Genomic DNA, 16,088 nt, shown 5'->3' with positions numbered 1-16,088 from the left:
GCTTGAACCCGGGAGGCGGAGCTTGCAGTGAGCCGAGATAGCACCACTGCACTCCAGCCTGGGTGACAGAGTGAGACTCCTTCTCAAAAAACAAAACAAAACAAAACAAAAAGTGTAGTATTTTGGGAAAATATGAAATATAATTTGGAGAAAGTGAGGCTTTTTGAAGACAAAGTATGCCTGTGTAATGATATTTTATTTTCTATTTGGTGATTTTTCTAGGGTCAACTTTATTTAGTACCATCAAGGAATCTACGTTTTAGCTCTCTTTTATAGATTTCTAACTCCATCAGGATCTACATGCCATATTCCATCTGTAAGTTTCTATAAAGTCATCCAGAATTACTAGTGCATTTTCTATTACTTTGAATATTGCAGAAGTGTTCAATTATACCCTATATAATTAATAAAATGTGACATTTGACCTCAAAATAAAAAAATCAAATTTAAATTAACAAAAGCACAAAATGTTATTATAATTATTATGGTTATGACAGAATGTATATATTCAACCTGAAAATTCAAAGTAACGGTACAGTTGAGAGAGATTTGGAGAGAGATGTTGGGAAGAAATGGGTAGAAAGGGTGTGGGCCTTAAAATGCTCATGCTTTGAAAGAAGTGAGGCGATTCTCTCTCGAGGCTATGAAATAACAAATAAAGGTTTGATATTATTTAATGCAACCATTGGAAGATATGAAATATTGATACCCAGTAACTTACATAATTGGAAGTGATGTGGAGAGAAGAGAAAAAAAGAATAGTATAAATAAAATACATTTTAATCATTCATGGTAATATACCAAAGTAATACACTGCTAGGACTGCCATAACAAAGTAGCTCAAACTGGGCAGCTTAAACAGCAGAGATTTATTCTCTCTCTGTTCTGGAGGCTGGAAGTCTAAAATCAAGGTGTCAGCAGGGTCAGTTCTTTCTAACGGTTGTGAGGAACAATCTGTTCCATGCCTCCCCATAGCTTCTGGTGACTGCTGGCAGTCTTTGGCATTCCGTGGCTTGTGGAGGCATCACTCCCATCTCTTTCTTCACATTCATATGGTTTTCTTCCTATGTGCAGTTCTGTCTCTGTCACCAAACGTCCACTTTTTATAAGGAAATAGTTGCACTTTGACTATGAGTCACCTTAATGATTTCATCTGAACTCATACTGATGTGAAGGGATTTTGCAGTAATCAAAGTATCAGTCAATCTTAAGATACAGAGATTATGTAGATTGGATAAATTTTGTCACACAAGCCCTTTCAAACCAGAAAGTTTTCTCTGGATGGTGATAGAAAGAGAAGCCAGATCACCCTACATACAAATAAGGTCACGTTCACATGTACTGGGGGTTAGAATGTTGACTGTTTTTTGGGTAATGTCGTTCAACCTCTAATCTGTGACAAGATTAAGAAAACAACATAAGAAATATAATAACACAAAAATAAGAAATCACAATTTAAGTATTTTATTACTCTTTAGTATTTCAATATAATATACACAAGATATCAATGATAAGATACATATCATTGCATTAATTATATTAATTACAGTTATAGAATTAACCATCACATCAAACAAAAATCCTAATAGATGGAAACTATTCACCTCTATGAGTTATGAATTGGGGTGAGTAAAAAACAGGGTGGGGGGCAGATTTATATTAACCATTTTGTTGTATTTTATTTCTTGTCATAAACTTTTATTTCTTTGACGAAAATTGGAAAAAAATTTAGTCTACTCTTTCCTGAGCAATTTACATACATTACGTTTCTCTTTCTTAAGATGAAGCTGTAACTAGCCTACAGTCAAATTCACCCTTTCTAATGTACAGTTTTGTGAATTTTGACAAATGCATACATTCAGGTAACTACAACTATGATCAAAATATGAAAGAATTCCATTACTTCCCTCCTCATTCATGCTGGATTCCCTTTCATTCCTTTGTTGCCAACTTGTCCCTTTGCCCAAGCCCTTGTAACCACTGATATATTTTCTGTCTCTATGTTTTGCCTTTTCCAGCAAGGCATATATGGAATTAAACATTTTGTAGGCTTTGAGTCTGTATTCCTTCACCTTTAAGATTTATGTCTTTTATTACTGAACAGTATTCTACTGCATGCTTTACCATGGTTTATCCATTCACCAGCTGGGGGACATTAATCAGCATTGTTTCTATTTTTTAGAAATTAAAATAAAGCCACTAAAAATATTCATGTATGGATTTTTATGTATGAAATGTGTTTATGTTTCATTTGGGGAAATGCCTGAGAGTGGCATTGACTAATGATGTTCAACATCTTTTCATGTGCTCATTAGCTATTCGTATATCTTCTTAGCAAATGTCTATTCATATCTTTTGCCCATCCTGTAACTGGGTTGCTTGCCATTTGATTACTGAATTGCAAGTGGTGTTTATATATTCTGAATATAAGTTGTCTGTTAGGTATATAAATTCAAAAATAGTTTTTCCCAGTCTGTGGCTTGTCTTTTCCCTTCTTAATGAAATTTTGGTAAGCCTTTTTTTTTTTTCTTTTTTTTCCTTCCCATGCTACACTTACGTAAGCATAATTTTAAACATGTCTCCCCAAGTTTCCTGTCCTTTGGATGTCCCATGATGGGTTCAGTATCTATCCCATCTAGGTACTGATGTGAAGGGCTTTTGCAGTAATTAAAGTATCAATCAGTCGATCTTAAGGTACAGAGATTATGTAGGTAGGATACATTTTGTCACACAAGCCCTTTCAAACCAGAACGTTTTCTCTGGATAGTGTTAGAAAGAGAAGCCAGAGAGATTCAAAGCATAAGAAGGTTTTGATGTACACACCATTGCTGACTTGAAGATGGAGTACGTCACAGGATGTAGAATGTGGCTACCTCTAGAAGTTAAACGTGGCTCCTAACAGACAGTCAGTAAGGAAGGCAGGCTTTCAGCCCTACAGGTGAAAACAACTGAATCCTGTCAATAACATGAATAACATGAAAGTCCCCACGCTTCAGATAACAGTGTAGCCAGCTGACATTTTGATTTCAGTTTGAGTACAAACCAGCCATGCCCTGCCAGACTTTTGAACTACAGCATCGTGAAGAAGTAAATTGGGTGTTTTGAGCTGCTAAACTTGTAATAATATGTTTTTAATTTTGAAGGTCATTTTTTTCAATTTTTTTCTTTTAGGAATTGTATCTTTGTTCTCGTAATTAATTGTGAATAAGACTGCCAAAGTCACAACAACTTTCACCTAGAATTTTAATAGTTTTAGCTTTTACATTTAGGACTATGACCCATTTGGGGTTTATTTTTGTGTATGAGTGTTAATGATTTTTTTTGAAATTTCTTATTTTGAAAATTATATGTTTTCTTTAATTATCATTATATTTTATTTTAATTCTGTCAGATTTTTTCTTTAATTCTTTAAACATGACTTCTGTTAACTCTTTGAACATAGTTATAATAAATGCTTTGAAGTCTTTGTCCGCTAAATGCAACCTCCTTATCCACTCCGAGTTAATTTTTATTGACTACTTAGTTCCCTGAATATAGGTCACACGTTCCCTTTTGTTCTGTCTTGTAAATTTTTGTCAAGAACCAGACATCTTAGATAACATATTGTAGCAAATAAAATTCCGATGTTTTTCCTTGAGCGCTGTTATTGTTGCTGTTTGTGTGTTGTGATTGTTTTGCTTGTTTTCTTTTGTCTTGGTTTTAGTAACTTGCTGGAACTTAACCTGTTGAACCTGTCTTCCCCATGATGTGTGGCTGCTGATGTCTCTGCTTATTTTAAGAAAAAATTAAAGGTTAAGTTTATGCTGGCTTTCTAGTGGCTCCTCTGTGTCTGCATAGTTTGGTAGTCAACCAATGATTGTCCTCAAATACCTTGACCAGTAAGATTTCTGTCTTCTGCTCGCGGATCTGTGGGAGGGTTTGGGAGCCCATTCAACATTCAGACAGTTTTCAGACATTCACAGAGTTTACTTTCTGCCAGGCCCTCCTGGGTCTTTCCTGTAGACTTGCATAGCATCCAAGTCAAGGCAGGATGTGTAGACAGCTGGGCCCTCTTGAGTCTTCCCTGCACGTGTGCACAGCCTCCCAGTTAGCCAGAGACCTGAGGAGCAATCAGCCAGCCCTTCTTTGGCCATCTCATCTCTAGGTTCTTCCTGCCAAATTCATGTTAGTCAAATTTTTCACTGCTCCACCCAAGTAGGACTACAATTCAGGGTGGTAGAGCCGTGGACTTCCATTATTTGCTTCTCATTAGTTTGCTACTTCCACTTATAATACAACTTGGTGTGGATTTTCTGCCCTGGCATCAAATGAAGTCATCTTCCTCCAACAGTGAAATCGTTGTTTTTTTGGCCAGACTTTCCCTGGCAGCTTTACAACACTGGTCTAGCAGGAATAAGGTCAGGGTAGTGGGGGACTGCAGATACTGGAGCAACCTCAGTCAAGAATCCCATAGACTCCCCCAATTCATGCCTTAGTTTGAGCAGTTTTCCATTAATGAATGTTTTTCTGTATTTGTTTTTTCACCTCTGGTCATTTTCCAGAGCACTGAGATTACTGCTTTAGACCCTTTTCTTCTTGCAATTTTAGAGTTGTTTTTTGAAGGCTGAGATTTGACAATCTTCATTCCACCATGTTTGTATCCCACTTCGTCATTTCTGGTTTTTTTTTGTTTGTTTGTTTGTTTTGGAGACTGAGTCTTGCTCTGTTGCCCAGGCTGGAGTGCAGTGGCATGATCTTGGCTCACTGCAACCTCCACCTCCGAGGTTCCAGTGATTCTCCTGCCTCAGCCTCTCGAGTAGCTGGGATTACAGGTGCACGCCATCACACCTGGCTAATTTTTGTGTATTTTTAGTAGAAATCGGATTTTGCTATGTTGGCCAGACTGGTCTCGAACTCCTGACCTCAGGTGATCCACCCACCTCTGCCTCCCAAAGTGTTGAGATTACAGGTGTGGGCCACCACGACCAGCCCCACATCATAATTTCTGAAAGAATATTTTTGGGAGTATAAAATTTTGTATTTATGATTGTTTTTCTTTCTGTAAAGATGTTTCCTTTACTGCCTTCTGATTCACATAGTTTTTGATTGTCTGCTGTAATTCTTATGTGTGTTCCTCTGTGTGTGATACGCTTCTTTTCTCTGCCTGCCTTCAAGATTTTTTCTTTGCTGTTGGTTTTTAGTAGTTTATAGATGAGGTATCCAGGTGTGTTTTATGCTAGTTGGTCTTCTGTGAGTTCCTTCGAATGTGAGCTTTGGTGTCCATCACTAATTTGAGGGAATTCCTAGCCACCATTCCTTCAGTGGTTTTTCTACCCTGTGCTCCCCTCTCCTTTTGCATTCAAAATTACAGGTACATCCATTATTTGAATTGGTCCCATCACTCTTTGATCCTCTGTGTTAACTCTTTTTTAAACTCATTTAAAAAAATCTTTGTGGTTAAATTTGAATAATTTCTATTGGTGATAGTTTGAGTTCAACTGATTCTATCCTCAGTCATGTTGAGACTACTAATGAGGTTTCTGATAGCATTCTGCATACCATATTATTTCTAACATATTTTCATTTAATTCTTTCTTAAATTGTCATCTCTCTGCTGAAATTCCACATCTAGTCAGGTATGTTGTCCACCTTTTATGTTAGGGCCTTTACCACATCAATCATGTTGTTTTTAATTCTCTGACAGTTTCAACACCTGGGTCACATCTGATTCTGCTTCTCTTGATTGCTTTGTCTATCTGACAGAGTGCCCCCTCCCCTCCACTCCGCCTTTGCTTTTTTATTTGTCACCTGACTTTGTTGGAAAGCTGGTCATTTTGGGTAGGACAGTAGATATTGAGATAAACATTCTTTAAGCCCATAAATGACATGCCTTTAATTTTGTTAGTCTTTCAATGTGTGGGGGTCAGTCTGTCTAGCCAGGACAGGACTTGAACTGGGTGTGGTTGTAGTTGCTGTTGTTAGGGCTATCATTAGTGTGTCACAGGCTGAGAACTCCTCTAGTCTTAACTCATGCTTAGAGTGGTGGCTATTAATAGGAGAAGTTTCTTCAGTGTTGGCTTAAACTTCAGGTTTAAGTCCTTTATTTATTTTTTATTTTTTATTTTTTTGAGATGGAGCCTTGCTCTGTTGCCCAGGTGGGAGTGCAATGGTGCTATCTCAGCTCACCGCAACCGCCGCCTCCTGGATTCAAGTGATTCTCTGGTTTCAGCCTCCTGAGTAGCTGGGACTACAGGCACGTGCTACCACGTCTGGCTAAGTTTTGTATTTTTAGTAGAGATGGGGTTTCACTGTGTCAGCCAGGATGGTCTCAGTCTCCTGACCTCATGATTCACCTGCCTCGGCCTCCCAAAATGCTGGGATTACAGGCGTGAGCCACTGCGCTTGGCCGTGTTTAAGTCCTTTCTTTGCAACTTGCCTTTAGATTGCGTCTCTCTTTATGTTTTTGCTCCTCTTCCACCAGGACATTGATATTACTGGCTACTCAGTGCTTGGTAGCCTGTTGGCAGGCTGTGTGGATGTTCTCCTCCGAATTAAGCAGGGGCTGTGTCTCCGGGTCTCAGGGATGGGGCCATCTCAGTGAACCTGTCCCTCTGCCTCAAGTAGGAGACCTCTAATAATCCAGGCCAGGAGATTTTCTTGCTCCTACCACAGGGTTACAGGGTATGTTTGCATTCTCTTCTCCCAGCAGCAAAGAGTCTTAACCTGTGGCTTGGTACAACAGGGTTCATTGCCCTTCCAACAGAGGAGGCTTCTGTTCCTTAGAAGAGGTAGAGGTGGAATATTCAGGTAAGACTTTGTGCGTTCCTGTAGTGGCTTCTGTTCCTCTCCACAAAATCTGCATCACTAGGGATGCTTTCTCTGGACCGGGGTTTCTCAATAGCAGCTCTATTGATATTATGGATTGGACAGTTTGTCACAGCGAGGCTCGTCTATGTATTGCAGGATGTTTAGCCACATTAGATCCAGGCTCTAATCACTGGATCCCCCAAGTTGTGACAAACAAAACTATCTCCAGACATTGTCAAATGTCCCCTGGACAATGTCTAGACATTGTCAAATTGTCAAAATGTTTCCCCCCATTTGGATGCACCACTCTGGGCTCTCACGTTGCCCCAGTATTTATTCTGAGCACCCAGAAGGTCTATGGAGAAGAGACTGTGAGTAGATATGAATTTCCCTTGTGTTTGAAGATCACACAAGTTCCATACTGCTAACTAAGCCACATTCAGACTTTAGACAATTATTGACAATTTTGGGGTGAATTCTTCTAACTGATTCTCAAGGGGTCTCCTACCTGCTCCAGAAAGCAAGTGCTTGCGTTCTGTCACTCCTTGGAGGCACTTTACTGTCTCTAGGTTTGGGATTAATCTGTCACCCTATGACCTCAGCTCTCCGAGGAGTTTAATAGCATTTCTAAGTTCGCATATTACTTAGGATGTTTATTGCTTTACATTTGGGAATGATGCCCTTTCTAGCTTTGGCCACCTTCAGTGGAAGCTGGAAGTCTGATATACACAATCTTAAAAATTTCTCAAATATCCTGTAGAGCAGCTGGAGATTTTCAGAGGTGAAGCAACTCTTCTGTGTGCAGGAGATTTGAAGCAGTTCTTTCCTAACCATGCACTCCAGTCCGCTCCACACTGCTGTTCTTACTCCTGTGTAGACTGATGGTGTGTTAACTATTGACTCTCCAAGGCAGAGTTTATATTCCTCTTTTTACCTATTCCTCAATGTAGATTTAGATACTAGTGCAGAAAAATACTGGGTAGGATGAGGGGGAGAATGCTGGTGGAGCAGTTTATCACTGTGGGTACCAGGCCTCCTCTCATCTCTCTCTCAGAAGTTTCAAATTCGGATGCCTGTAGGAGCCAGGCAAGAAACATCAATGAGTAAAGTGTGCTGGGTCTATGTGGGCTCTCATTTTCCTTGACACTCGTGGCCCTGCTTTTGTTAGTGACAGAGGAAAATCTTTCTTTATAAGAGAAACAGCAGTGCAAGCTGAGGATTGGCAGAGTTTTTAAAATTGGAGCATACATTGTGAGGGCTCCTGGACACTCCCTATTGTCTTAGAGCCACCCATGAATATTACCCATCTGCCTTGAGATCACTTCATTCAACATTACCTAAATATTTTTCAAGCACCCACTGCTTCTGAGGCTCTGCTCTTCGTTCCAAGGGTGTAGCAATAACTAAAACGACTCCTTAAAGGAAAGGACATTTTGGTTTGTGGTCTGCAGTAGGGAGGATGGGACCTGTGGGCCTGGAGAGTATTGCTTGAAAAACATGCTGCCGCCACTCACCTCTGGCCAATTGCTGCCAACCGTGAACGCTGACCCTGTGTTGCCAAAGCTTTTAATTTTCCAAGACAAATCAGAAATTGGATTTCTATTTTAAGTGGCAACTTTCTTATTTTTAAACATTGGCTCAACGTTTTAAAAATCACTGTGGAGGTTAAACAAAATGTGTCTGCAGACAGAATCTGGCTTGCGACCTCTGTTAAACACCATCTCTGCCCTTGCTGGTCTGCTTGAGAAGAGAAATGCAATGAAACGACAGCTGTAGCCATGTTAATTCCCTTCTTTGGAAGCAATGAACCGGTCGTCAGAGATTTGGCAATTCCAGGGCTTAATTTGCAATATAAGGCCAACAATTTCAGTGAAAGCCATTTTAAAATCAGCCTTCAAATCAACAAACAACAAAATGACTACACAAATCAGCAGTGCTTATTAACCTGGACTCAAGAGAGTGTGGCCAACAGGTTACTTGCAAGCAGGGGATATTGCAGTTATTAATCTGCTTGCAAGTTGGAGATTGGCTTTTAGAAAACGATCCCTATTGTAGGCCACTTGCATTTCTATAAACATGCTACACTGTCATCCAAACCTGCAGCCGCAGTGTGAGTTTTGCAATGGTGCCCGTTTGTTTATTTATTAAGTCTAGAGTTCTCGATAAAGCCTAAGGTTATTATTATTATTATTTGGTAAATTTATAGTGTTTATAATTTAGTTTTCTTTTTTTTTTTATGCTAGCTACTTTGGACTTTTTTTGTTTTTTGACAGTGAAGGTCTTTTTTTTTTTTTTGAGACAAAGTCTTGCTCTTGCTCTGTCGCCCAGGCTGCAGTGCAGTGGCTCAATCTCGACTCACTGCAACCCCCACCTCCCAGGTTCAAGTGATTCTCCTGCCTCTGCCTCCCGAGTAACTGGGATTACAGGCATGCACCACCATGCCCGGCTAATTTTTGTATTTTTAGTAGAGACGAGGTTTCACCATGTTGGCCAGGCTGGTCTCAAACTCCTGACCTCAGGCAATCCACTCAGCCTCTCAAAGTGCTGGGATTATAGGTGTGAGCCACTGTGCCTGGCCAACAGTGAAGGTCTTATAGATAGTTTAGCAAATGAATCCATTTTCTGATTGGCTTCATATTTTGCCAGTTACTCAAGCCATAGGTTTTTTTGTGTTTTAAAAGGAATGTGGTAGCTGATCATTAATAATCACTAACTTGTTGGAATTATTACATACTGACAGATTCTCCTCATTGTCCTGTGAACTTCTTGTTCTCATTTTCTTCACCACTTTTTGCTCACGTGTTTCTTCCATTTCCCTTTTCCCGTTTGACTGTTTGTCTGTTCCTCAAAGTTCACTCTGCTGCCTGTGCACATATTTACGCGGTCCCTGCATCCTCCGTGCTGATCCAGCTCCTCTGGCCTCTGGAACCCAGCCTCATACCTCTTCTTTATCCCCACCACTTGCCAGAACTCCTTAGCAGCTGAAAGGCTGTTTTCCACCTTTTAACAATTCTTTCCCACTTTTGAGGTCTTTGAACTAAGCCCTGAGGAGTTGCACGGGAGACACATTTTCATGTGTCAGTGTATCCATTACGGCCAACAGCTTGCCAAATCTGTTCATGCTCTAAAGCCAGGTCACATGTTTACTGATTTTCCTTGGCTCAGGATGGGTCCTTTGCTTTTCATAACCCATGTTCTGCTGGTTGTCCCCCATTTGTGAGGGTCTGACTACAACCCCCAAATTCTAGCGCATACAAACTCAGTGACTGACATGCTTTATTGAAATAACGCTTAATAGAACCTGTCAGAGATTCCTAAGTGAGGAGGCACCCTGGGCCACTCCCGTTGTTCCTGAGACCGGGCAATAGACAGCTGTATGCCTCCCCGGGTGACAGCAGCTTTTTAAAATGGTACAACACTCACTTCTCTCAGGCTGCCTTCTGGATTCAACTCTACATTTTGTCTGAGATAATGAGGAATTTTGATCTTATTTTACAATTATATTGGGTCTTACTCTACTGAGACTGTATTCTGAATATTTGTGGAGAAAGGCATTTAAAATGCAGCCTTCTAGGAAGGAAGACAAGTGGTCTGCCTTATTTGAAGTTTCTTAAGCATTCTATTTATGTTAATAGAGGTAACCTGGGCTTTTTGGCTTGTACACCTTGGGTTATATGTCTGCAAAATAAATTTATGATGACAATTAACATGAGCAATGTTACAACTTACAAACATTTTGAAAGACAGGTATTAACTATGAGATTAAGGCCAAATTCAAGGGAAAAAAATTCTGCTCCACATATATTCCTAGAAATAGATTCTTTAGAATTACTCTTCAGTCACTGTGCTGTGGAAAACACAAGCAAGTCAAACTTCAATTTCTGCCAATTGTTTAAATTTTTTAAATCTTGACACTGGTTTTTTCTTTTAAATACTTTCACATGTGTTTCACTTATTTTAGGAAGTAATTCAATATAATCTTTAAAACTCTTAGGTTACTTTTAATAAAAAAGTAGGAGTTTTTAAATTAGCACTAGAAGGACTAAAATCTTGCATTTTTCAACATCGATACTGTTCAAAATCTCATATACACTTTGTGAAGTAATTTTTGAAAACAATAATAGATAGCTCTGAATAAAAATAGTGTCACGTGTATCATTCATACACAATGGGCTTTATTTTACTGCCAAGTACTGATAACCATTTCAAAAGGGCAAACTTCGAGTTTAAAGTTTAAAAGACTCTTTTTTTTTTTTTTTGAGACAGGGTCTGGCTCTGTTACCCAGGCTAGAGTGCAGTGGCACGATGTCACCTCACTGCAACCTCTGCCTCACAGGCTCAAGTCAGCCTCCCATCCCAGCCTCCCATCTCAGCCTCCCAAGTAGCTGGGACTCCAGGCGTGTGCCACCATGCCTGGCTATTTTTTGTATTTTTTGTAGAGATAGGTGTCTGACTATATTGCCCAGGCTGGTCTCAAACTCCTGAGCTCAAGCAATCCACCCACCTTGGCCTCCCAAAGTGCTAGGATTACAAGTGTGAGCCACCATATATGGCCTAAAAGATTATTCTGGTGAATGTTTACAATAATTTAATAAATGCTGGGATCATCACTCATTAAAAAAATTCCGTTTATTCTAATTATCTGGGCCCAGACTGTGTTCTGATGTAGTATTCTGTCAATTAAAGTAATATCAAATGTAATAGTTTGTGGATTGACCTTAATAATTTATTGTGTGACTTTAAGGAATTTTAAAAATGAGTGTTAAAACCACATTTCCTTTTATTGTAATTTTTATATTTTATATCTTTGCTGGATGATGTTCTCAGGGTTTAATCTGCTTAGCCCCTCAGTACACATATTTATCATTGACTTTATCAGATAGTATCTACTTAAGACTGTTGCAAACCTGGATCACAACTTTTAAATGATAAACAGCACAGACACCTAAGGTATGCAGCAGCAAGCTGTCATTGTAACTTCAATGCAATCTGAGTTTGTCACTTTTGGGGAATAAAATAGGACATTGAAGCCATCTCAATCAAATCTGAAGTTTTCCTAGAGATTGCCTTTGTAAAACATTTTGAGAATGTTGACTGACCCTCAGTTTATTAGGAGTCTGGCTTAAGAAACGAGCAACAGCAATGAAAGTGAGACACTAGCTTACATCCTGTTGACGTTGTACTTAGGTTTTTCGGAACCATTAAGTAGCACTGTAGCTCTCCAGTCTCACATGGTTTAACATAGTTCATGGTTGGGTCTATTTACCTTGGTTTTTAAATATGATTTTTCTTTTTTAGGGAAACTGGATTGAAATCTGCACGTTGCCAAGGGCAAGAAGCTGAGAACACGGAGAGAGAGGTAAGATCGATGTCACAGTAGGCCCCTCCTTAATTTTCTTCCTTTAAAAGCAAGGCTTTCAATCTTGACTTTTCGTTATCCGTGGATGGAAAGTATAGAAGTGAGTAGAAATGTAACCTCCTTTGTAGCACTCACCAGTAAAGAGGCTGATTAACGAGCCTAGCAGGCAATGTCGTAGCAAAAGAGAGTCTATGGAAGAGAAACAAAAGTGCCTCAGAATTCGCGAGGATTCTCATGATCCATAGTAGGACCTCATGGTGCCTGTCTGCTCTTTCTATTTTTGATTAGATTTATAAACACAGCAGCACATATTTTCATGTGGCTTATCGCCTAGGGGCAGAATCAGATTGGCTGCACTGAAACTGTGAGGCTTGTGAATTTTGGGCAAGGGCTAGAGTGAAATAAGTAGTGTAATTGTTTTTGTGGAGTGACCGTGGGACCTCCTCTGTTCTGAATTACACATGGCTCAACCCTTTGACCTGACCAGACTCTGCAAAGGCTGGCAGGACTCCTAACGCTGTGCTGAAAGGGTCGTCGCTGAACAAGCTGGAACGTTATCTGTCAGGCCAGATGTGGGCCAACAACTAGATTCAAATATATTAATTACTAGTGGGACACATTTGCGACCACTTCGACTTCACTTAACCCATCATCATATAAGTTATTATTTCAACAGGAAGTGCCAATGCGGGGAATGTTTAGAATCCAAATGTAGCACAGATCCTTTGATAAATAGATTATTAGGCTATTTTTTTTTTTAGTTGACTAAATTTTGGATCATCTTTGAGAATATTTTGCCTAATAATTCAAACATTATTATTTTGAGTCTTTTAATATCCCCAGGTTTGGGGGGAATGTCATAAGCCATGATTAAAACTCTTTCATCTCAACGAGTTTAATTCTTTCAAAATAGATGGTAATCCACTGATATAATTCCTTGAAAGAATCAAAGCTGGGGGAATGCAGAGAACTGGGAAAAGATTTGGGAGAATCATAGGTGCTGACATTTGTGCAATTGTGGAGAATTCATTCTGTGATTCACATGCTGATGAGTTGGATAAAGATGTTTATATCTATCTAGGTATGATTTTGAAGTGACGCCCTTGAATTTTTGTTTCGGATTCAGTAGCTTAAATTTTCAAAGGCAATCTAAGCAGAAATCTCAAGTTTATTTTTAGGCCCTTGACATTATTACCAAAACTAGTTCTAATTCTGGAATATGCCTCAATTTTTTTTTAATTTAGTGTCTTTCCTTGCCAATGCTACAAAGTAAAGGTCTCTGTAGGTATTTTATGTTTATACCCACATGCAAATAATTTAGCATTTAAATTTTTGCTTTCTTATCTGAGGCAACTCAGGCTGAATATTAATTTACTTCTTAGTTATATGACACTTAAAATTTTCTTTAAAGAGTACACAACTTTATATGTGTGTGTGTGTGTGTGTGTGTGTGTGTGTGTGTTTTGAATTGTATTTTTCTCTTACTCCAGGAACTCTAAACATGAAAATGGGGAGGTCCTCATCAAATCAGTTACAAAAAAAAAAAAAAAAACCACTCAAATATCCTATAAGCCCCCCAACAAAACTGTATTCAGCCCTACCCGGTCTTACTCTCATTAGCAGTGAAGGGTTTGCTCTCCACACAATCTAACATGGAATGCTTAGAGCAGACAGGTGCAAATTGCAAGCTGTTTCACTTTGGCTGTTATCCCTTGAATCGACAAAGTAATAGACTGGGAGAACAAAAAAGGTTCCAGCTCAAGCTGCATAAATGAAAGTCTTAACAGTGACACACCAGCTGGCTAGGAGAGTTCAATGTAGTGAATACTAAACATTACCTTTGTGCCACTTGCCAAGGAAAAGGGCTTCAGTGACACCCCCTCCCTTTGATGATTGAGATGATGTGCCTTCAAAATCGTATTTTGCTTTATTGTAAAGGCGATACTGTGGCCGAGGTGCATGAGAACGGGATCCAACATACCTGTTCCTGTAATGTTGCCATCATTACACTCCTCCGAGCGATTCAGGCATGATTAGGTTCCTGGAGTGGGACCAGATTGACAGTATTTCTATCCATGTCTTTTTTGGCTGATCCAAGCAAAGCCCCAGAGCAGTGAAACAAGAAAACACAATCACTAGCACCCCCGCCTCCCCAGCAAGATGAATCTGCTGAGCTAGGCTGCTGAAAAAAACAGTCGTTCATATTAGGAACACCTAATTTCATTTCATGGAAGAGCCATGCCACGCCGCCGGTATGCGTAGGAATCTAAGGTATGCGTATCCAAAAAGGGACCCTAACTCTGTCATCCCAAAGTTGCTTCTCTTTGTGACTTCCCAGTGTGCACAGGAACTGTTGTCTGCAAGAAGCAACTTTCACTTGAGCTCTGAGGCCACCGACTTGGTCTGACCCGGCAGATAAGGGTAGGAAGAAAACTGGAGCTGGCCTTGTTTACAGCCGGACAGAAGAAAACAGCCAGACACAAATGAGGGGTGACGGTTTCATGAAGCACAATTGGTTGATCCCAGATGCAATCTGACTGCCCTGAACTGAGCGATGATCCGTACAGTATGCAGAATTCACTTTCTTGCTGGTCTGTGCCCACCAGCCTTGGAGGAATGCTCCCCGCGCCCCTCAGCCATGGCTTTGAGTGCAACCAGAGCTGAACAACTGTACCGCGGGACCCGATTCCTTCTGACAACAATCACATTCTTTTAAAAACTTCATACGTTTTGGTTGTCACTGGTTATAAATGAGTTTGTTGTTGTTCATGTTTGCTACTCTATTGTAGATTTCCTTTCAAGTTAAGAGTGTCCGCATCAAAAGGTATTTGTTGCTTTTTAAGGAAAAGGAAATTATTATCAGAAACTGTCAGTTCTTAAAAATTTCAGGTTTTCAGGTTTTTTTCTGTTCAAATCACAAAATATTGTTTCTTCCACATTATTGAATATATGTAATAGGGTAACATTACTAAAATTATTGAAAGGAACTGATTTAGCACCACTTAAACACACATATAAATACGTTACTTTTCAGTTATTCAAGATGAGTAAGTTCTAGGGATCCGTGGTCCGGCATCGTGCTGACAGTTAACACTGCAGTGATGAAACTTGCATTAAGAGGGTGGATCTCATGTTATCTGCTCTTATTGCAATAAAAAATGCTTTAGAAGTGTTTCCCTTTAGACAGTAACTTTGCGTTATAGCCGCTAAACAGAAGCACAAAGGCGGAAGCCACAAAGCCTATCCATAGTAGATTTATTAATAGTTAAGATTTCTAGAGATTTTGCTGATCTCCAAAACTGAATAGATATCATTGAGAAGCAGGAAGATGCTGGTGATGAAATTTTATTTTTTTAATTTAATTTTTGACATACATTATAGGAATTTAGTAAGTTAATATGAACTTATTAAAATGCTAACATTCGCCTAAATACACTAAGTTAACTACTGGTAATGAATGAATTGATGTAAAATATGAGTGAAGGATGATTTTGCATGAGCTAGAGAGATAAAAATCTCATCAGGAAAGAGAGACTCTCAATTGAGAAGGGGGTGGAGGAAATGCAATTTACACCACTTAAATGTGCCCATGTGTAAAGGAGAGAAAACGGTGAGGAAATTGGCAAAAGAGAGAAGTCGGAAATCACTCCTAATTTCCTCTTGAACATATGTTAGTAGTAAAGAGGTCACAAAATACAAACCACCGCTTGGTGATCCTCTCAAAGAATTCATCTCTGGTGTGTACAGTCAGACGTTGCTTTCCTTTTGAATACGGGAACTTGTGAAAATATGTTTGAGACCTTTATAACATTGAGAGCAAGTCCATAATTTCATTTGAAGTCCTTAGTAAGGAAATGAGGTCTATTAATAGGCCACATCCATCTATTTAAAAGCATGTTTAACTCGGTCTGAAAGGAGTGAAGTGCCAAAATTACTGAACCAT

The 16,088-nt window shown here is 39.4% G+C and overlaps 1 protein-coding gene across 1 annotated transcript in view; it reads left to right on the top strand.

The window, feature by feature from the left end:
- Positions 1–16,088, top strand: part of LOC105546482 — a 659,409-nt gene that overhangs the window by 295,031 nt on the left and 348,290 nt on the right. The window contains exon 3 of the mRNA XM_011989689.1: positions 12,085–12,145. Within this exon, the coding sequence (XP_011845079.1) occupies positions 12,085–12,145 (61 nt within the window). The remainder of the gene's footprint in view (positions 1–12,084; positions 12,146–16,088) is intronic.

This window comes from Mandrillus leucophaeus, unplaced genomic scaffold (genome assembly GCF_000951045.1).
Source record: "Mandrillus leucophaeus isolate KB7577 unplaced genomic scaffold, Mleu.le_1.0 Scaffold36, whole genome shotgun sequence".
NCBI classification, from domain to species: Eukaryota; Metazoa; Chordata; class Mammalia; order Primates; family Cercopithecidae; genus Mandrillus; species Mandrillus leucophaeus.
Note: the sequence above shows the minus strand (reverse complement) of the source record. Positions and strands in the feature narration are given on the sequence as shown.